Genomic DNA, 22,890 nt, shown 5'->3' with positions numbered 1-22,890 from the left:
AATTATTCACCCTGGTCTGAAAGCTCTCGGATTTCATCGAAAATATCTTAAATTGTGTTCCATAGATGAACGAAGGTCTTACGGGTTTGTAACGTCATGAGGGTGAGTAATAAATGAGAAAATTTTTGGGTGAACTATACCTTTACTACCCTAAGCAGTGCACATTTACCTAGGGGTATTTATTTACTTTATATAAATTTTAGGACATCTTTAAATGATTTTACGTTGAAATTTTAAATTTAAAAAGACAGACAATGTCATTTCAATGTGTATTTAAATAGCTAAACATGTCAAAAGAGTTAAACAGCTATAGACACAGGTCTTTCAGAAGTAATTTTCTTATTTATTGCAACTGTATTTCTGTGATTTTAGCATTTGCTGCAACAACAACAACAAAAAAAGAAAATTGCATGTTGTTTGTCATTGGTTCAAATTTTGACACATTTGTGAATGTCAGGTGGCATTAAAAATATATTTTTTAACAGTCTAAATAACCCGTATTCTTCATTATTTATTAGTCCATTATTGTTTTGTTAAACATAGGTGAAATTATGAGAATGAATAACTCGGCAAGAATAACCCAGAACCACAAAAATGCAAACACACAAATGGTAATAATGACTATATCTTGGGATTTCTCAACAACCCAGCGTGCTGTGTTAAAATGTGTAAACCAGCATGCTGGGTTACTTCAACCCAGCACGTGTTCTGTCCAATATTTACCCAGCGCTGGGTTGCCAATTGGGTTATTTTTAACCCAGCCATTTTTAGAGTGAACAAACACCCACCAATTCACTAGGCTTTTTTTAATTATTATTTTAATTTTTTTTGGTTTTATGAAGTATTCTAATTTGTTGAGACCGTGAATTGGTGGGTTTTTGTTAAATGTGAGTCAAAATCATCACAAGAACCAAAGACTTAAACTACTTCAGTCTGTGTGCATTGAATTTATTTAATACACGAGTTTCACAATTTGAGTTGAATTTCTGAAATAAATGAAATTTTCCACTATATTCTAATTTATTGAGATGTAGCTGTATTTATTTAACTTCTTCATGCTCAGACACTGAGAATGAGATCATCCTCTATAGGTCATTTGACTTATTGAACCTGTTGTGTTTGTTGATGAGCAAGTGTTGCATGGCTGGATCACATTTTTCAAACAGTAACTGCTTCTGAACTCTCTCCTGCTCTTTTCTCATCTTCTCTTTCTCTGAAGTGACCTTTTTTTCTGACAGTTTATAAATGTGAAGCTAACTAACAGAGGACAGCAGACTGATGTTTCTGTAAGACACCTTTTCTCTTGTGGTCTGAGATTTTTTTTTTTAAATGTTTTTTGAAAGAAGTCTCTTATAAGGCTGCATTTATTTGATAAATTCAGCGATATTGTGAAATATAATTACAATAAAAAAACCCTAACAATTAATGACATTTAAACAGTTTTTTTAAGGATTCTTGACAGAAAGCCTTTATTTGAAACAAATCTTTTGTACCATTATAAATGTCTTTAATGCCACTTTTGATCAATTTAATGTGTCCTTGATAATAAAATTAATTTATTTCAAAACAAACAGAAAAACAGAACCTCTCTGCCTATATATATATATATATGTGTGTGTGTGTGTGTGTGTGTGTGTGTGTGTGTGTGTGTGTGTACAAATAATGTGGAAGAGCTGAAAAAAATTCACAGCAAATGCCCAAATCTGCCTCAGTATTGAAATGTAATCTAAATGCAACACTGTCATTGGAGTTAGTTTGTTCAAAAACATATTCAAGGTCAAAACAAACTGAAACAAAAAGCTAAAAAAAAAAAAGGTCAAACACTTTTCAATATTAAAACAACAATCCCAAACCAGTGATGCAGTCATTTCAGTCAGCAAATATTGGGGATGCACATTTTACAATTAGCTTGAACTACAAAAATTCACCAACAGAAAACTGCTGTAACTCAAACAGAGCGACCATAAAAATTATACAGAAGTCTAATTCAGGCATTTCAAACATAAAAAATAGTTACATTTTTGTTCAGCAGAAGAAACATAATAATGATGCATTCGACTGTTTATTGATGAATAGCCTACACCATTGTATTTACACACCAGCACATTGTGTTCTCTTCCTACGGTTCATGAAGTGCCACAAGGAGGCAGCGGATAGCTGTCAATGCCCTGCGGATACACGATCACACCAAATCACACACACACATAGAGAGAGAGAGAGAGATCCGGCTGACTTCTCTCAGTTCCTTACAAAATCGCAAATATTTACATTCTAATCCGGACGCTGAATCAGTGCCTTTAAAGAAAGTTTAGGGGAGCAGCCACCTATATTCCGGATGGATGCACGAGCGCTTGCTTTGCTTCACAGCTGAACGTTAATCTTATATTTGTGACAAGCGCTGAAATATAATGCTTTTGTTCGCAAGGGGGTTCTCCGAGATGCTGCCGTGACGTATGCGGCTCTCCGCCAATCACAATCCTTAGATCAAACGTAACCGACCAGCAGCACTTGACTTGTCAGTGAGGGGGAAAAAACCCACCGCGAAATGCAGGTCTATCTTCTTCCAGCAGCGGTGAAATAAACCGAAAGCGTTTCACATACAGATTTCTGTGCTCTTTTGAAAGGAATATACCACCATTTCTACGAACATTTAACATTTTGTTTTCATCTCCCTTCGTGCTTCGTCTTATTAGAAGGATGTCTGTAGCGGGGTTTAAGAAGCAGCTGCACAAAGCGAGTCAGGTAAGGAGACGCCCGCGTTGCGCTGTTTATGTTGTGATGAAGTTATGAGGGTCTTAACAGGTGGATGTGGAGAAAGCGCTCGTGTATTGTTTAGCTTAAGCGGTCTGCTTGTTTCCTGTGTTTCTAGAGGCCTGTAAGAGCGACAGAAACGCCGCAGAGCCGATTTACTTCCCGTCTGAATATTTGTGTCAACTTTGTTACATTTCTATTTGTTATATTTGTTTATTAATCTCCGTTCGCTGTGACGTAACGATGTGTGAGTTTTTTTATTCTCCCTTAGTTTGCTGTAGTGAGGCCTGGTTAAATTAAACTGGTGATGGATTGGTGTTAAATGTATTATTATCGTAATCGTCATCTTCATTGGGAATATTCTGAAATGTGGAGGTGTTATCATCACGACTCGTGGCTTTTTGTTGAGATAGCGGTATTGTTATGATGTCACGTGTGACCAGGCGGTCTATGGCAAACCGTTTTAACATTTATTCCTTAAACTTTGCTGATGTTTATTAATGTTTAACTACTCTTTAATTACTAGTAGTAGGCTTACGCATTCCAATTGTGAGTCATAATTGGATACTCAGTATCCTAGTTGTGATTCCTACGTATAAGTTAGTAGTTAATTGCATTTTTTTTGTTACCATCATGAATATGTTTATTACAGCTGTTTTGATCTGAGTTGTAAGATGTATTCCTGCTAACAAAAAATGGCCCATTAAGTTCCCAGAAAACGTTATTTCTGAATGTTTTCTGGAACATTCCATTTTAGAATTTTGCAAACATTCTGAAAATGTTACTTTTGAATGTTCTCAAAACATTCTAAAGGTAAGAACATTAAAAAAAAAAATATGATGAAACGTTTTAGACAGAAAGTATTGTGGATAAGACACATGGCTTTGGTGTGAGAGACCCGGGTTCGAATCCACTGTGAGATACCAATGTGTCCCTGAGCAAGACACTTAACCCCTAGTTGCTCCAAAGGCCTGCGACCTCTGACATATATAGCAATTGTAAGTCGGTTTGGATAAAAGCGTCAGCTAAATGAATAAATATAAAGTTTTGAGAACATTATTAAAGGCCTCAATTACCTGAACGTTATTAATGATATGAAATGCTGAAGGATCTAAACGTTTATTCATAACTTTGAGAGAACATTTCCAGAATGCTAGCTGCTAGCATTCCTTGTTTTCTGGGTCGCTGATACCTATTCAAATATTTGCCAATATCAGTTCCATTAATAATCAATCAACCAATGCATAGAACCGAGTCCCCACTCTAAATATTTCTTTTTCAATAATCCACTATCCTTAGATGTAAATCACAATATTAAATAATAATGAACCGCTACTTCAGTTTCATTGCAACTTTAATCATTACCATTATGCAAATGCTGTTTACTTTGTTAGTGGTATTTTCCAACATCATAGGCAAAACACAAAATGATAAGTCACACTTAATGTTGTAGAGTTAATGAATGAAGCCCATCTGTTTTGCCAAAGAAATCCCAGTTTTACAGCTGGATAACCCTCTTCAATAGGCACATTCATGCTGTAAATGTAATTCCTGTAATTTACAACTGCAGTCATCAGAAACTGAAAATTAAGATTTGATGCATATAAAATAATTTGCGCTACTTGATCTGAAATCTGTTTTGTGCCACAAAAATTGAGATCAAGGAATTAGGCAAGTGTTGCATTTATGAAGTAAATTGTTTTACATTTTCTGAAGAATACTTATCTGTGTTAAACTCATTGGCATGATGTTTAAGTGTTGAAATTGATTGCCAGGGTGCGCTATGCAGTTTATAAGGTTTTGTGAGGGATTTTAAAGTGTTGTTATGGTGACTTTCTGGTCTCTATATGGCTCAGGTCATTCCTTTTTGGTGAGGAGTTTTTCTTCTTTTTTTTAAGCCAGCAGTTTTACATATTAGCAATACAAAAGTGATATTGTCTCAAAGACAATAACTCTTAAATTGACTTTCATAAAACCTGCAGAAGTATAAAGTATGTTGAAGTATGTTTTACAAAAAAATTCTATTTCAGTTCTTACTTCAAATTGTCACATTTAATTATAATGCTTTGTAATTATTAGTAAAAATTCACTAGCAATTTCTGAGTAAAATAGTTTCAAAAACATTTTGAGTGTCATTGTATAGTGTCTTTTTAGTTATTTTAGTTCTGTTTTTTGTTATTGTTTTGTTTTGTAACCTCCATGTTGTGCTCACTAGAAGGTCTGCAGTTAGTTTTTAAAAATATTATGATGGTACGCTTGTGTTTTGGTTGACTTAAAGTGGATATTTTTCCAATGTTTCCAATGCTCTGTTGACATTTCCATGGACCCTAAGGCAATATGATTACTTTCTGCTCACTTATTTTCTTTTGAAATGACATATATAAAGTGTATTTTAAATAAACATTTTAAGATTTCATGATTAAGCCTAATCAGAGCTCTGTTTTACACAGAGTGAGTCATGTTAAGATCACATGACTCAGTTAAATACTCACTTTAAAACAGAAACCCTCCTATAATTAGACACTTTCACTATAAATCATGGCTGACCTTGAATAGTGCATTTCTACAACGGCATCAATAGCTTTTGCAATCACATTGCTGTTATTTATGTACATGTTTAAATTTAAATGTTGCATTTAAACAGAATAGTTAATGCAGTGCAGCATATGTACAGATGAATGAAATGCTGCATGTTTCATTTTTAGGTGAACTGTTCCTTTAACATAATCCCAATGACTCTTACAATGTATAAAGCTGTTGGTATATCCAATATAGATCAATTATTAGATTTTAATGTAATTTGAATGGGATGAACATATATATCATATTCTTTCTGGTTTATACCAGCACATAGTCCGTTTGCACACTTGTTGCTCATGTGCAAAGCCACTGTAATGAAGCCCATGTTATAGTCTAAGACTAAGCCTACAGTCCTTGATGATCAGTGCAGTAGTGAACTGTTTATTGAATATTGATGGAAGCAGCATATTTCAACCACCTACAGGTTTTTTGATAGATTGGTAGAAAAGCAAGGGAATGAAAAATGCATGAAATGAAATTCAGATATTCAGCATAGATGCTGCTCAGTGCCAGCCTGTTAGTTTGGAGGTGTAAGCAAGCACTTAAAGGCAGGGTAGGTAAAAAAATGTATAAAAAACTTTTTTTCCAAATTTTTTTAAACTTTATTTATATATCAATACATAATTAAAATGTAAGTACTCTGAAAAAGAAAGTATAAAAATCGAGTGTCTGTAGACCTCTCACGACTGTTTTAAAGACAGCTCATTATTTCCATTCACTCCACCCCCTCCCTTCTGGGCTCCTTCAAAAGCCTCTACTACGGCTCGTTAAGTAATGTTATGTTAGCTATATTACGCAGCTACGTGTGCTAATGACACATGCTTCATGAAAAAATAAACAAAAAAATATGTATGATCAAAATACAAAAAGAAAGATTTACCTGTCCAGCAGAAATAAAGCCATCAAGGAGTCACTTTTCAGCCCCTTGAGTTCCCTCAGTTCTCGCCATCCCTGGAAAGCCATGCCGATATTAACTCGCGTTTTATTTCTTTGTTTATCCAAAGACTTTTTGTTCATTGCCTTTTCTTGTACTGTTACTGTCTTCCTTTTTTGCCTGGTTTGCCTTCACTAACTGCATAGGCTGGTACTGTGAATTTTGCTTGCTGTTTCTCTGCCATTGTTTTGGTATTCCTAGGATTCGTGCCTCTTGAATTGCTCAAATCAAACGTGCGCGCGCAAGTGGGCAGGTCATGTGTGGCAAAAGGGTGGTTGCCATGGTTGCGAGAGAGTGACAGTCGCCTAAGCCAATCCTATGTTTCGTCCCGAAATGGAAATAATGAGCTGTGTTTAATAGGGATGTGCACGGATAGTCGAACATTCGAATATTCGTTCTGCTCTAATTATTCGATAAATAAAAATGATATTCGAATTTCGCAAAAAAAAAAAAAAAAGTTCACAATTAAACCTAATTTGGTCACTTTCTGTGATTCTCCACGGCATATTTGAAGGTGTATGCAAGCAAAAAATAATTAATGAATGATTAAGGGGCCATTCACATATCGCGCCTAATAAGGCGTGGAAAAGGCTATGCGCGCCGCTTTCTCCTTCTTTCCAAAGCGCTCGGGCAGAAGCGCTCCTGAGGCGACGCGTTCTCTCCATGAAGACGCGGAAATTTCAGCAAAGGATAAATGGATTTGCAGCACAAAAAAAAATCGCTTTCAGTAGCTCTGCTACTAAATTTATTTCAAAATGGCAATCCATATACAGCTATGATCAGCTTTTCCTTCATCTTGGCTGAGCTTTCAACGTTGTTAAGGGAAAGGATGAAGCTGAATGTTTAGTTCTTGTCACATGACCTGCGGTGCGCTTGCGGCATTCTGAAAGTTGAGATGTTTTTAACTCGATGCTGTTCGGACGCGCCTGAAAAAAAAAAAGGGACCGCGTCGCACCGCGTGCGCAACGTGACCGCATCGCTTCCATTATGAGCGCGCATACCGCGCGCCTACATTGGAAATAACGAACTTGAGCATGCAAAAGACACGATATGTGAACGCCCCCTAAAAGAACTGCGGTCTTCTAGTACTTCATATATGCCGTGGAGAATCACAGAAAGTGATCCAAGAACATTGTTGCAGCATCTCTCAAGCAACGAATAAACACCGCTAACTTGGAGAATGCAGTGAAAACTCCTCTTCTCGCGTCTGCCCTAGACCCTCGGCACAAACATCTCAGGTTTCTCGATGAAAACATGAGAGAAGTAAGAAAAAAAACTTTTTTGAACATTATCAGAACATTTTCCTTGATGCGAGTGGTGCGGATGCAGTCGCCACGATGAAGATGCAATGCCCACTCGTCGGAAAAGGCTGAGCCAGTTCTTCAGCGATGATTACAGAGAGTCCAGCCGAGACGAGTGGGAACAGTTCTTGCTGGAGCCATGTATTCCACCAGATGAGGATCCCATTCAGTGGTGAAACGAGAACACGAAGCGCTTCACAAAACTTATTCGCTTAGCACACCGTTATTTGTGAGTCCCGCCAATGTCTGTGCCGTCAGAGCGCGTTTTCTCCGCGGCCGGCCTTAGTGTTAACAGACTAAGGAGCCGACTTTCCCCCAATTATGTTTACATGCCCGTATTTCTTAACAAGAACATTTGAAACAATAGAAAAAAAACAAAAAAGATTTGCTGACAGTTTAAAAGTTAAGTGTAAGCTACATTCTGTACAATAGCCTAATTGCTGCAGGCTGCTTTATGTTTTTTCTTTGTTCACTTTTTTTTTTTTTTGCTTTTAATCTGTACTTTTGTTTGTTTGCACGCATTGTTAAAGGTTTTCAGCTACAAAACAGATGTGTAATGTTCAAGCTTATTGTAAGTTGTTTGAAATGACGAAAACAAATGTTGCTTAAAAATAAAGTCTGACTCATTAAACTTAATTTAAATAAACGAATATTCGAATATTCGTTTTTTGTGAGCTCAAATATTCGAATGTGATATTTGTGGAAAACGCCCATCCCTAGTGTTTAATACAGATTAAACGGTCTAGAGTCACTCGATTTTTATACTCTTTTTATCAGAGTACTTACATTTTAATTATGCATTTATATATATAGAAAGTTTAAACAAATTTGGAAGAAAGTTGTTTATACATTTACTACCTACCCTGCCTTTAAATGTTAAAAAAAGTGTTTTTAATAATATTTTGTTTACCATTTCCCAGGTTGCCTGCATGCATAGGCAACCAAACTGCTTTGGTTGGCACTTCAATCATCTATTTCTAAAACAAAGTTCACGAGTTGTTATTAGTTGATGTCATTGTTTAAACCGATTTGTATAGCTGATAAGAGCTGGGCAGGCAAGAGCTTGTTTATGATCATGTCCTGTTCTCCCAAAGGCTCTGTTCTCACTGTATGCATCAAATCACTGTGTGAATTAAATGCATCTGGTGTCGGTGGCTCTTTTAAGACAGAGATTGTCCAGGAAAGCTCAACTGACCCTTCAAGAATGAATACAGAAAGTTTTAGGTCGGATTTTAAGCAACACACCAGGATCAGAGTAACTTAGTAACCAGATGTCAACATGGATCGGGGATAGGTGTGCGTAAGCATGAGTTATATATGAACCTGGCGAAGTGATTCACTGCATACACAAGTTACTGTTAGGGATGGGCGTTTCCCGCAAATATCACATTCGAATATTTCAGTAAGCTTGAACATTACACATCGTGTTTTGTAGCTGAAAACCTTTAACAATACGTGTAAACAAACAAAAGTACAGATTAAAAGCAATAAAAAAAAAAGTGAACAAAGAAAAAATGTAAAGCAGCCTGCAGCAATTAGGCCATTGTAGAACTTAGCCTTCACTTAACTTTGAAACTTTTAAACTGTCAGCAAATCTTTTTTTTCTTTTTTTCTATTGTTTTACATGTTCTTGTTAAGAAATAAGGGCATGTAAACATGATCAGGGGAAAGTTGGCTCCTTAGTCTATTAACAAAAAGGCCGGCCGCGGTGAAAACGCGCTCTGAAGGCACAGACGTTGGCGGGACTCACAAATAACGGTGTGCTAAGCGAATAGGTTTTGTGAAGCGCTTCGTGTTTTTGTTTCACTACTGAATGGGATCCTCACGTGGTGGAATACATGGCTCCAGCAAGAACTGTTCCCACTCGTCTCGGCTGGACTCTCTGTAATCATCGCTGGAGAACTGGCTCAGCCTTTTTCCGATGAGTGGGCATTGCATCCTCTTCATCGTTGGTGACCACTCGCATCAAGGAAAATGTTCTGATAATGTTCAAAAAGTTTTTTTTTCTTACTTCTCTCATGTTTTCATCGAGAAACCTGAGATGTTTATGCCGAGGGTCTAGGGCAGACGCAAGAAGAGGAGTTTTTCACTGCATTCTCCAAGTTAGCGGTGTTTATTCGTTGCTTGAGAGATGCTGCAACAATGTTCTTGAATTCGGTCACTTTCTGTGATTCTCCACGGCATATTTGAAGTACTGTAGAAGACCACAGTTCTTAGGGCCCGTTCACATATCACGTCTTTTGCGCGCTCAAGGTCGTTATTTCCAATGTAGGCGCACGGTATGCGCGCTCATAATGGAAGCGACGCGGTCGCAATGCGCACCGCATCGAGTTAAAAACATCTCAACTTTTCAGAATGCCGCAAGCGCACCGCAGGTCATGTGACAAGAACTAAACATTCAGCTTCATCCTTTCCCGTAACAACGTTGAAAGCTCAGCCAAGATGAAGGAACAGCTGATCATAGCTGTATATGGATTGCCATTTTGAAATAAATTTAGTAGCAGAGCTACTGAAAGCGATTTTTTTGTGCTGTAAATCCATTTATCCTTTGCTGAAATTTCCGCGTCTTCATGGAGAGAGCATGTCATTTTTGCTTAGCAACGGCAGACGCCTCAGGTGTGCTTCTGCCCGAGCGCTTTGGAAAGAAGGAGAAAGCGGTGCGCCTAGCGTTTTTAGGCGCGATATGTGAACGGTCCTTTATTCATTCATTAATTTTTTTTTTGCTTGCATACATCTTCAAATATGCTGTGGAAAATCACAGAAAGTGACCAAATTAGGTTTTATTGTGAACTTTTTTTTTTCTTTTTTTTTTGCGAAATTCGAATATCATTTTTATAATAAGAGGAGAACGAATATTCGAATGTTCGACTATCCGTGCACACCCCTAGTTACTGTAGGTGCAAAGGTTTGTCTTTTTTTTTTTTTTGCTGAATCAGGAAACCCTTCTCATTTACACACACAGATACAATGTATACAGGTGTTGGTCATATAATTAGAATATCATCAAAAAGTTTATTTATTTCACTAATTCCATTCAAAAAGTGAAACTTGTATATTATATTCATTCATTACACACAGATTGAAATATTTCAAATGTTTATTTCTTTTAATTTTGATGATTATAACTGACAACTGAAAATCCCAAATTCAGTATCTCAGAAAATTAGAATATAACTTAAGACCAATACAAAGAAAGGGTTTTTAGAAATCTTGGCCAACTGAAAAGTATGAACATGAATAGTATGAGCATGTACAGCACTCATTACTTAGGTGGGGCTCCTTTTGTCTGAATTACTGCAGCAATGCAGTGTGGCATGGAGTCGATCAGTCAGTGGCACTGCTCAGGTGTTATGAGAGCCCAGGTTTCTCTGATCGTGGCCTTCAGCTCTTCTGCATTCTTGGGTCTGGCATATCAGCTCTTCCTCTTCACAATACCCCATAGATTTTCTATGGGGTTAAGGTCAGGCGAGTTTGCTGGCCAATTAAGAACAGGGATGATACCATGGTCCTTAAACCAGGTACTGGTAGCTTTGGCACTGTGTGCTGGGGCCAAGTCCTGTTGGAGAATGAAATTTGCATCTCCGTAAAGTTGGTCAGCAGCAGGAAGCATGAAATGCTCTTAAACATCCTGGTATACGGCTGCGTTGACCTTGGACCTCAGAAAACACAGTGGACCACCACCAGCAGATGACATGGCACCCCAAACCATCACTGACTGTGGAAACTTTACACTGGACCTAAAGAAACGTGGATTGTGTGCCTCTTCTCTCTTCCTCTAGACTCTGGGAACCTGACTTCCAAAGAAAATGCAAAATTTTCATCAGACAACATAACTTTGGACCACTCAGCAGCAGTCCAGTCCTTTTTGTCTTTAGACGCTTCTGACACTGTCTGTTGTTCCAAGAGTGGCTTGACACAAGGAATGCGACAGCTGAAACCCATGTCTTGCATACGTCTGTGTGTAGTGGTTCTTGAAGCACTGACTCCAGCTGCAGTCCACTTCTTTGTGAATCTCCCCCACATTTTTGAATGGGTTTTGTTTCACAATCCTCTCCAGGGAGCGGTTATCCCTATTGCTTGTACACTTTTTTCTACCACATCTTTTCCTTCCCTTTGCCTCTCTATTAATGTGTTTGGACACAGAGCTCTGTGAACAGCCAGCCTCTTTTGCAATGACCTTTTGTGTCTTGCTCTCCTTGTGCAAGGTGTCAATGGTCATCTTTTGGACAACTGTCAATTCAGCAGTCTTCCTCATGATTGTGTAGCCTACAAAACTAGACTGAGAGACCATTTAAAGGCTTTGCAGGTGATTTGAGTTACATAAGCATACGTGCCAACCAAACGACCCAAGAAGAGTTTGGGACAAGAGGAGAGAAAGAGCGAGGATCAATATTGGTGTTGCATTTTCTAGATGGAGAGAGCTTCGCGACAAACTTCAACTAGAAAGAGATGCCGTTCTCGCTTGTGTTTTACTCGACAGGTGAGTTGTTTTGATTTGTATCTTTACAGAAAACGTATGCTATTATAACGATCAACAAGATTAGTATTATGGGGCATACACGGCAAATGCGGGGCATCGCGTCTCTAGACCCGCGTGACGACGCGTCTGATCCATAGTCTGATCACGTCTTTGCATTGAATTTGTATCTAATCTACTCGCGCAAATCATTGAACTCGCATTTGCTATGTATGCCCAATTATTGTGTTTGAATGGCCGTCAGCGGTTGGGTAGAAGACAACAAACCCCATCATTCCACGCTCCTTCTTAGCATCATCAAACCACGCGATTGTTATTGTTTTGGTAGTGCGCCCTCTAGTGGCAGGTCCTACAAACTGTACCTTTAAGTCGCTGGGGTATATTTTTAGCAATAGCCAAAAAACAACATTGAATGTGTCAAAATTATACATTTTTCTTTTATGCCAAAAATCATTAGGATATTAAGTAAAGATCATGTTCCATTAATATATTTTGTAAATTTCCTACCATAAATATATCAAAACGTAATTTTTGATTAGTAATATGCATTGTATCAAAGAGTTTAAATTTTTTTTTTATTGATCTCTATGTACAGTCAATATCTTTTGTTCAGAAGTTAGGGTTAGAAACTGTATTGAAGGCAAATTGTGGTAAAACACTTTAATAATATTGCCTACATCCCAGCTATGCACATTTTGTCCAACTTCTGTATATATTGTAACATCCTTTTTCTGGCTCCGTACTATATACATAATTCTTTGTAGAACTGTATAATTATAGTTCATTCCACTGTTTTATTTAGGGTTCAATTCTCAATTTGGAACAAATAGAAAATACAGATTTTACAGCCTTTCCTTATAGCTGACCCACCGATGAGATGTGTGACGAGTGGGGTGGGGCCGAGGGACGTGGGAGCGAGGCCGGTGGAGTGATTGGAGATGAGCTACACCTGTTCGACCCACCGGTCTCGAGGCCCACGATGGAGATGGAAGGATATAAAACTTGAGCGATGACAGTGAAGGACGAGAGAGGACCAGGCCTGGGCTTTTAGTTGTGTTTTGGTTTTTATTTGAGCGCACCAGTCGTCCGTGAGGGGCTGGTGCGCTGTTTTGTGTTTATTTTGAATTATTAAAGTTTCATGTTGATTGTCCGCCGGTTCCCGCCTCCTTCTTCCCGATGATTATGAAGGTTAAATCATTACAAGTTGATTTTGTAGTTTCACACATGAATGGAACCGACAATATAGTGTCCGCTTCTTAATGCTTTTATATCTATGTATTTTGCAGAGATTTTTTTCCAGAGCAATTTCAAGGTAAATCTGTTCATGCGTTTCCTGGAATTAAACCCATGACAATTGCGTTTTTAAAAAATCTGTTAAAGAATAATGTATTTCCAGATTAATATCAGAAACCAACTGTGAAATCAGGGCCTTATGCTATGTAGGAACACACAGTCCTCTGGATGGCAGAGAATGTGCGATTTATGCGTAAACAGGGGTTGCTCTTCACAGAAATGAGACTAACCGGCAGATGTGTTTACACAAGACTTCAGCTCACTTACTGCCACATTTATTTTTGATTGTGTCCTATCGATCCGAGCACCCACTCCTGTAGAGGATCATCACTGTGACGAGGCTAATATCAGTTTATTACTCACATTAGTGAGTGCTCCCATGGTTAGCTGGCACAGTAATGGTTTTACTGCAGATGGTTGAGAGCAGACGCTACAAGAGTTATTACAGCTCACACTGGAATGTAAACCACTTCTGTGGGCCTTCAGCTCCTAAGTATGATATCATTGTGAGTTCAAGACATTTTTAAAATTCTGTGGACTGTGTGTGTGTGTGTGGCTGAATCTTAATTTGCATATTAGTACATTAGGATTAGTACATCCCAAATGACTGAAGTATTTTAATAGTGACTGATGGATTTTGTAAGTAAGCATTTTTACTTGGTTTTTCAAATGTTATCTTCCACAATGTTCTCTTTATAATGAATTGTATTTTGATGATTATTATTATGGCCCTTTTCTCAACAACAAAAATAAAAAGACTTGCAATATAGAACTACGTTTAAGATATTTTATGGTGCTTTTGTACCCTTGTTGAAGTTTGAAAGTGTCAGTCAAGTTCTGTTTATTAATAACTCTTTAATTTTGGTGTTATTGATTTAGCTATATGCTGAGACTTAAATGCGAATGTCGATGCAAGGACAATCAGTGTTATTCTGTTACGTCATGTAAATGTAATGGCTTTTCCATATTGTTTGATTGTGCTGTTAATTTTTCACAATTTAGTTTTGGCACAATGACTCCATGTTATGATGGAAGTCTCCTTCCTGATCACAATCCAATGCAGGACGTTCCAAGCTGTGGGAAGCCATCCATCCATCCATCCATCCATCCAAGTGTCTATCATCCATCCATCCATCCATCCGTGATGTTAAAAGTCCATCCATCCATCCGTGATGTTAAAAGTCCATCCATCCATCCATCCATCCATGATGTTAAAAGTCCATCCATCCATCCGTGATGTTAAAAGTCCATCCATCCATCCATCCATGATGTTAAAAGTCCATCCATCCATCCATCCATCCATCCGTGATGTTAAAAGTCCATCCATCCATCCATCCATCCGTGATGTTAAAAGTCCATCCATCCATCCATCCGTGATGTTAAAAGTCCATCCATCCATCCATCCATCCGTGATGTTAAAAGTCCATCCATCCATCCATCCGTGATGTTAAAAGTCCATCCATCCATCCATCTTGGTTCTGAAGTCACTCTTTAAATAAAAAAAGTCGGTCATTATTGCTGCAATCGGCAGCAACACAAACTTCAATTTAGGGTGTTGTTGTAATTGGGGGAAGAGATTTGAAGTTCATACACATTTGACTGCAATATGTTAGCAAGAATACAGGTGTATGTGTACCGTTACACTCCTACTATTTGTCTGTTTGTCTGTCTATCTAGATGAATACATAGTAAAAAAAGTGTTTCACATCAAAACCCCTGATGTAACCAGTGTTACTTCACCTTCTCAAGTGGCAGTTATATGAACTTGCCCCAGGGGAAGAGGCGCTCTCAGCGTGTCACTCTGTCGGGTTGTTTATGTTACTATTAAATACAATGTTAAAAGCTCGTCCTTTCCTGAGGTGCTGCGCTTGATGGATGGGGTCATTTCAGGTTTTTGACTTTCTATCTCGTAGGCCTGGAAGAAGGAAATGTCCTGGCATCAGATGTGATTGTTAAGAGAGTGAAACAAAACAGGCTTTCCTCAAAGAGGGCAGAGGTTTGGACTGGATTTCAGTTTTTTCAGTGTTTGTGTCAGATGGAGGACTTTAGTTGTTGCATCATGTTTTTTTCAGAATTCATTGCTATTTACCAGAGAGGAATATACTACAACCAATCTAAAACATGAAATAAATGAGGCCTTTTTTAATTCTATGTGCATAGGTATTACTGTGGGTGGAAATGGTCAACTAATCTGCTACTAGTGAGTTTTTAATATGTAAATATGTTAAAAAGGAGATGTAGCTTTTTCTAAGAGTGTTTTATAGTGCTGATAGCATGGTCTGTGTTTTAAATTGTACTAAAATCAGCATGATTGTAAATGTAAACCCCTCTCTGAGAAGTTTTGTCTCTGTAATCATCTCTTGTAAATCACTGCTTGTGTACAAATCCAACACTGCAGTGTTCCTGTAATTATGTAGGATCCACAGGTTTATGCATGAGGTGTTGAAGAGAGTTTAAAAGACAGCATTTTACTTTGTGGTGTGTTACTTGCTCCCGGGTGTCTGCCAGTGAGTGTTTTGCTTGAGTAAATGTTTGCAGTAGCCAGGCAAGACAACTTTGAATCTGTGAACTAGATGTTTTACATTCAAAATGATTTTAATGTAACCGCTAGTCAATTAGTGTAAACACTAAAAGAATATTAATGACAGGTATGTCCTATGAAATGGTTTTGATAGAGGGAAACAAGATACATTTCTAGCTTTAACATTACTTTGCCTATTCTTCAGACATTCCTCTTTAAATACAATAAGTATCATCTGTATAGAAAGTGACCAACATTTAGTTTTTTTTACTACTGAAAATGGGTAATATTCAACAATCTGAATATTGCGTCTCATTGAAATCCCCATATCTCTGTGACTGAACAATATAGGGCCTTGAAAATTAAGATTCCAAAAGAAATGTTTATTAAGAACTAGAATCTAAAATAATATTGCGATATCTTTAATAATTCTTGAGTTACAGGCATGCAAACTTTGGGAAAAAAATAATTTATGACACTCAGACAGGTATGTCCAATGCAATTGTTTTGACAGAAGAAACGAGATACATTTGTTCTTTATAAATTCCTCTTTAAAAGAGAAATGTATAATCTATGCAAAGTGACCCACATTTGGGTTTTGTCCACTAAAAATGTGTACAATTTAACAATTTACTCCTGAAGCCATATTGAAATCCCAATATATCTGCAATTGAACCATTTAGGGCCTTAAAAATAAAGATGCCAAAAGGAAAGTTTATAAGACCCAAAATCTAAAAGGCATTAAGATATCTTTAAAACTTCTTGAGTTGCATGCATGCACACTTGAAGGTAAAAAGAGACAGATTTTGCTAATAGACCAATCTCTGTGTAAAATTAACATCATGATACTCTCGTCTTTCTAAAGTCATTTTTACCCCTCTTGTAATTTGGTTCTGAATCTCAGGTGAAAATTTTAATTTTTACCCCCCTCTAAAAAATATTGGATTACTCAGTAAATATACATCCTTGACATTTAAAATTTTGGCTTTCATCACTTGTGACGAGTCAGCTGCCTCCTCCCTAATTGTCACCGGCACCCCGTCCTAAATCGCCACCCTTCACCAGGCTCCCGACTGGAGTGGGTGTGTGAGAGGAGGGGCGCTGGAAGAGTCAGGGCTGGCGGCGTGTGATGGGGCACACCTTAAGGAAATGGAGCCTCATCACCGCCGCTGTTTAAAAGCCCAACGCGCCTCTCCTCGGGAGACCGGTCTCTTCCCCGTGCATGCACACTGGTGTCCTCGTGGGATTGGAACCGCACCTGTTTGCACGGCCGACGGGCCAGGATGCCGGGCCGTCCATCCCCTACCAGCGCCGCGGCCAACGAGAGAGATGCGGCCGCTAGAGGAAGCCGCCGCCCCTCGCGCCCCGGACCGAGGAGGGGAGCGCGTGCGGCCGCCGGACTCCGCCCCTTACCTGGACCCTTCCTCCACGCACACTGCCCGACCCACACGAACCCCGCAGCATGACGAGGACACCAGATTCCCTGTTGCTTTGGACACTCTTCCCCTTTGGCCACCTTTTATCCCTTGTTTCATTTGATTTCTGTTAATAAAAGCCTCTCCGAGGTCTGACGCCACGCCCACTGTGTCTGCCTTGTGCTCCACCCGTGACACACTATACATTTTTATCTTTCTTCAGAAAAAATATTAGCAAAATCAGAAATTTGAGCCGGGGAATTCAAGCTGAGATAACACAGAATGACCCTTTGATAGTTTTGTACAAGAAAAGGTTATAATATTTTCACAATTTGGGGTCAGTAAGAATTTTTTTCTAAAAAAAAAAAAAAAGAAATTAATACTTTTATTCAGCAAGGAAAATGTATCAAATGTAACAGTAAAACATTTATGTTTTAATAAATGCTGTTCTTTATCAAAGAATCCTGAAAAAAAAAACGCATCTCTGCTTTTACAAAAATATGACTGTTTTCATTTTCAGCACTGATAATAATAAGAAATATTTATTGAGCAGCAAATCAGCATATTAGAATGATTTCTAAAGATCATGTGACACAGAAGACTGAAGTAATGAATGCTGAAAATTCAGCTTTGCATCAAATAAATAAATTGCATTAAAAATATATTCAAATAAAAAAAACTGATTTGTGAAATGGTAATAATTTGTCCCAATATTACAGTTTCGGTGTATTTTGATACAAATAAATGCAGCCTTGGTGAGCATACTTATTCTAAAAAAACATTTAAATCTTTATGTGTTGAATCTGCAAATGATCTTTGTCAAGTCTGAATATAAGTCGTTTTGCACATCCCTTGTTTTTGCTGCATGTTGATTCAGTGTGAAATGTTTTCAAGTCACACAATTGTGTTTTCATGATCAATCATCTCTGGTACTTGTGGGCGTCCCTGCTAGTTGGCATGTTATTCTGGAACAGGTGACATTTAGGAGTCTATATAGAGAGTTCCTGTTTTTGTGACCTTTTATTGAAACTGCATTGATGAATCAGCTGTTGAAAAACTAGAATAGGAAACTGATCCCACCCATGAAAAAAAACACAAAACAAAACACACCTTTGCTGTTGTTATTTTTATTGTTTTGTTGGTTTTTCCCGTAAAGTAAAGAGACACATCGCTCAGAGCTGTTCCTCTGATTCTGCCGCATTGTCTTTATTCTCTGGGGATGAAGAAGGTCAGCGTGCTCATGCTGTGAGACTCTTTCACAAACCGCTGTATTTTTACTCCGGTAACCTGCAGGAAATTACACTTCTGAGAGAACACTGAGTCTGTCTTTTCTCAGATGTCCATTGAAGTACAGTTTTTTCATTCAACAACTTTGCCTTGGATTTGTTTCTTTTACAGTTTCTTATTAAGCACAATTCTTCTCTGCACATTAAAAATGGTAACTACTTGACTCACTCTTGTCTCAACATTTACCTTGCAGTTTCATCGTCTGATCTATATATATATATATATTAGGGGTGTAACGATACGCGTATTCGTATTGAACCGTTCTGGACCGAACGGTTCGTTGGACTAATTAATTATATTTGGAAAATAAAAAAAAAAGTGAAATATAATGATATGCGTTCAACAAGGTAGCCCAATAACCCAAACGACGTAACAGGCAACGCCCCTGACACCCCCGAAGAAGAAAAAAACACCAACTTATATGTTTTTGTTAGGCTACTCAGTCAGGCACTCGCTCACTCAGTAATACACGCTGAAGGCTCGTTGCAAAATGGCTAATGCGTTTAACAGACCAGAAATAGAAGATCCTCCAATAACCAACAGGTCTGGTTTTTGGGTGCACTTTGGATTCCCTGTAAGCTATAATGGTGATGCAAGAGAGTGGTGGATAAAAAACAACAACGATATGTCGCATCTAGGGTACACCAGCGGGAATACAAAAAAAAAAAAAAAAACACCAGCGGGAATACTTGAAACATGTCAACTCATTTACGCCGACATCACCTTAGCGTGTCAGTATCTGGGAAAAGACGGAAAAAAGGAGAAAACATACACACAACAAACTATCACCACATCATTTAGACAGACATTTCCAACGGATTCAAACAGGGCAAAAGACATCACCACGGCGATTGGTACATTTACGTTATAGCCGCGGATATGAGACCTTACTATTTACCATTGATTCTATCATCACCATTATAGCTTACAGGGAATCCAAAGTGCACCCAAACACCAGACCTGTTGGTTATTGGAGGATCTTCTATTTCTGGTCTGTTAAACGCATTAGCCATTTTGCAACGAGCCTTCAGCGCGTACTGAGTGAGCGAGCGCCTTACTCTGTAGTGGAAAACGTAGGTTTTAAGAACATGCTTAATGTAATTGAGCCCCGTTAAAATAATCCTTCACGAGCCCATTTCAGACCGACCGTAATTCCTGCTTTGTTCCAAAAAACATAAGCCCTATAGAGAACCAATTGAGTAAAAACACAATCAATATAAAGAGTTATAGAGTTCCATATAAAAAGTTACATCTTTGTATTTGTTCATAACTAATATAACATTTTCATTTTTTTTGTAAGGAGCTGTTTTTGTTTTATACAGTATGCTGCTAAGAAAACACCATAGAAAATGGGTAAAGAAAAGCTCCACCATTGTTCAATGTAAAAAAAAAAAACATACTTTGTTAGTTTTAATAAAAAAAACATTTTTTAAAAATCAAGGAAATTTAATAATAAATAATAATAATATAATATAATATAATAATAAATAATTTGCTCAAACAAATCATTTCATGGATGAAATTGAGCTGAAATTGTTCTTTAAAGTAGTTTATTTTTGTATAAATGTTATCTTTGTCATTTTCTGTTTGCAAGACAGCAGCCAGAAATGTGCAGTTTATGAACTGCAATGTTTTCATATAAAAATTATTTACTTTTCAATTGAACGAAAAAAAAAAAAGTTTAATTTTTGGGTGAACTATCCCTTTAAGCCTGCATCCCTTTAACAATGCAGATTGCAAAGCTATTATTTGTTGTAATGTGTTTGTTTTAGTGAGTGATAGACACCAGGTAATAATTTTTTTAACTCAATATAAAATATAATAACTAGTTCCACAGCAATTTCTTATGATGTCCAAATAATAAATCTTAGTTTGGGTTTAACATATGAAACATGTGGAGTGTGAATGGTTACATTTGAATAGACACAATTTGGTGTAGTTTTCTAAATGTTTGACCAATTAAAATATTTTAGTTGAATGGACTATAAAACTATTTTATCAAAGGTTGAGCCAACTAAAAAATAACAATTCAGGCAACACTTTGAAGACAGAAATGGTCTGAATGTAAAATTTCGGTGGAACTTGTTGCTAAATAATAATTAGTTGAAATGGCTTGACATTTTTTACAGTGATGAAATTCATATTCTATATATCAACAGTAAATCAAAACAGACCCTATTTAATATATAAATACACATTCTTGGTATTATTGTGCACAGTTCATCAGTGCACATTCTACAGTAAAATATTTGTTTTTCTTTCATCAAAGTGTAATAACCTTATATTATTTTAGAAGGGAATATCCTGTTTCACTTGATAATGGATTATGAGTGCCATTTGACGTTCACTGTAAGATGTGACTTCAGGCAGTGTGTTATTAGTAAATGAGTCAGGATGATGAGAGTCACACCACACCAACGCCAAGTCAATTTCACACTCTCTGGTCGTCTCTCATCATGTGCAGTGATAATAAAGCACTACTGGATCTGTAATGGAGTCACAGTTTCCCTCTGCCTTCAGTGAGTGTAATTATCACAGACACAGCTGTGTTCAGTCATCATTATCACCACTAGAGTCCCAGAAGCCTGTTGTTTCTATTGTATCTGTTATAGAGTGAAACCTAGCCCCAGGCTACAGAGCTCACTTCATTCCTTCACTGACAACCACTGTGTGCACCACTGTAAACACATCGGCCTTTCGTGAACTGAAACACAATTCAAAATTATTGTCTCTGAAAATTCAGTTGTTTTAAACCTGTATGAGTTTTTTTTTTCCTTCTGTTGAACATAAACGTTATCTTCTAGAATGTGGGTAACCTAACAATTAGTGACTTCCACAGTATTTTATCAAAGTCAGTGGGCACCAACAACTGTTTGGTTACCCACATTCTTCAAAATATCTTCTTTTGTGTTCGGCACAAGAAATTAACTAATGCAGGTTTGGAACAACATAAAGGTGAGTAAATAATGAAATATATATTTTTTTTTGGTGAACTAGGCCTGTCCCTTTAATGACAAGTGGTAGCATGTTTAGTACTATTAGTCTGCTGTCACTTTAAGACCTGCATGCATCTGGTTTGTAGACATAACCAGATGTATTTATATGTAAACCTTGTGTGTTTCTGATAGTATTAGTACAATCAGACGTGAAAGATAACTTAGTCCAGTATATAGGCACTGCTTGACAGGATTTTTAGTGCACGCGCTCAGAAAAAGCACATGTCAGAACAGCACACTAATGAAATGTTTAACCGGCAAGTAGGGCTGGGCGATAATTCGATAGCGATTCAATAATTATTGCAATGTAATTCTCCATGATAAAACGATATGAAGATTTCGATAAATGTTCAATATAATGTTTATGCGCCAAAAGTGGAACAAAACAGCGCGACTCATTTGAATCGCGCCACACGGACCATTTATCTGCTCGGATCAAAGTTCAAACTGCCGCGCGGCACGAGTTCACTAGAACAGATGCGTTTACAAGGTCACGTGAGCCCTAAACAGCACTGTGTGATCTGTGAAGCGCTTGAATTCAGCGATGAACACAAATGACTCAGTGATTTAAACTAGTTTAACGGGTTAGTTCACGCAAAAATTTAAAGTAGGCTGCATTTTCACCCCTGAGGCGGTGACTTGACTTTCTTCTTTCAGACGAATCCAGTCGGAGTTATATTAAAAATTGTCTTTGATCTTTCAAGCTCTAACGTTGCAGTCAGCATGTGTTGCATTGCTTCAGTCCAAAAGATGTCAAATAAAAATTGCCCTTCCATAAAAAAAAGTGTCTCACATGGCTCCGTGGAGTGAATAAAATTGATGCGTTTTTTGTAAGAAAAATAACCATATTCAAAACGTAATAATCACTTGAATCTAGCTTGCGCTCACTGCTGTAAACGAAGCAGTTTCTGAGGGAATGACGTATGACGTCAGCGTTGCACATGCGCCGCTCAGATGTGATGCACGCGGAAACACAGCAGAGAGGTCAAAACAAAACAACGGTAAAAACAAGGATTTGTAAAGAAGAATGTTTTAGGATTTTGATATAAGCCAAGAGGAGACTTTTGATTCCGTAAACAAACGTTGGTTTTCAGAAGACGTGCACAACGACCTCATAAATCATGCTCCCAGAACTGCTTCTGTGTACAACTGTTGGCGCAAGCTAGATTAAAGTGATTATTACATTATGAATATGGATATTTTTCTCACAAAAATGCATCGAGTCACCACAGAAGGCCTTTGTTCACCCCACGAAACCTTTTGAAGCACTTTTTTTTATGGAAGGGCGCTTATTTTTTCACGTCGTTTGGACTGAAGCAATGCAACACCCGCTGA

General features: G+C 37.7%; 1 protein-coding gene across 3 annotated transcripts in view; it reads left to right on the top strand.

The window, feature by feature from the left end:
* Positions 1-2,212: 2,212 nt before the first annotated feature.
* Positions 2,213-22,890, top strand: part of LOC132101463 (endophilin-A3-like) — a 37,206-nt gene continuing 16,528 nt past the window's right edge. The window contains exon 1 of one of the 3 annotated variants that reach the window (XM_059506474.1): positions 2,213-2,742. In XM_059506474.1, coding sequence (XP_059362457.1) covers positions 2,698-2,742 — 45 coding nt within the window. In that variant the 5' untranslated portion in view covers positions 2,213-2,697. The remainder of the gene's footprint in view (positions 2,743-22,890) is intronic. The other 2 variants (XM_059506455.1, XM_059506465.1) reach the window with 2 other exon arrangements.

Source organism: Carassius carassius, chromosome 2 (assembly GCF_963082965.1).
Source record: "Carassius carassius chromosome 2, fCarCar2.1, whole genome shotgun sequence".
In the NCBI taxonomy this organism is placed as follows: domain Eukaryota; kingdom Metazoa; phylum Chordata; class Actinopteri; order Cypriniformes; family Cyprinidae; genus Carassius; species Carassius carassius.
Note: the sequence above shows the minus strand (reverse complement) of the source record. Positions and strands in the feature narration are given on the sequence as shown.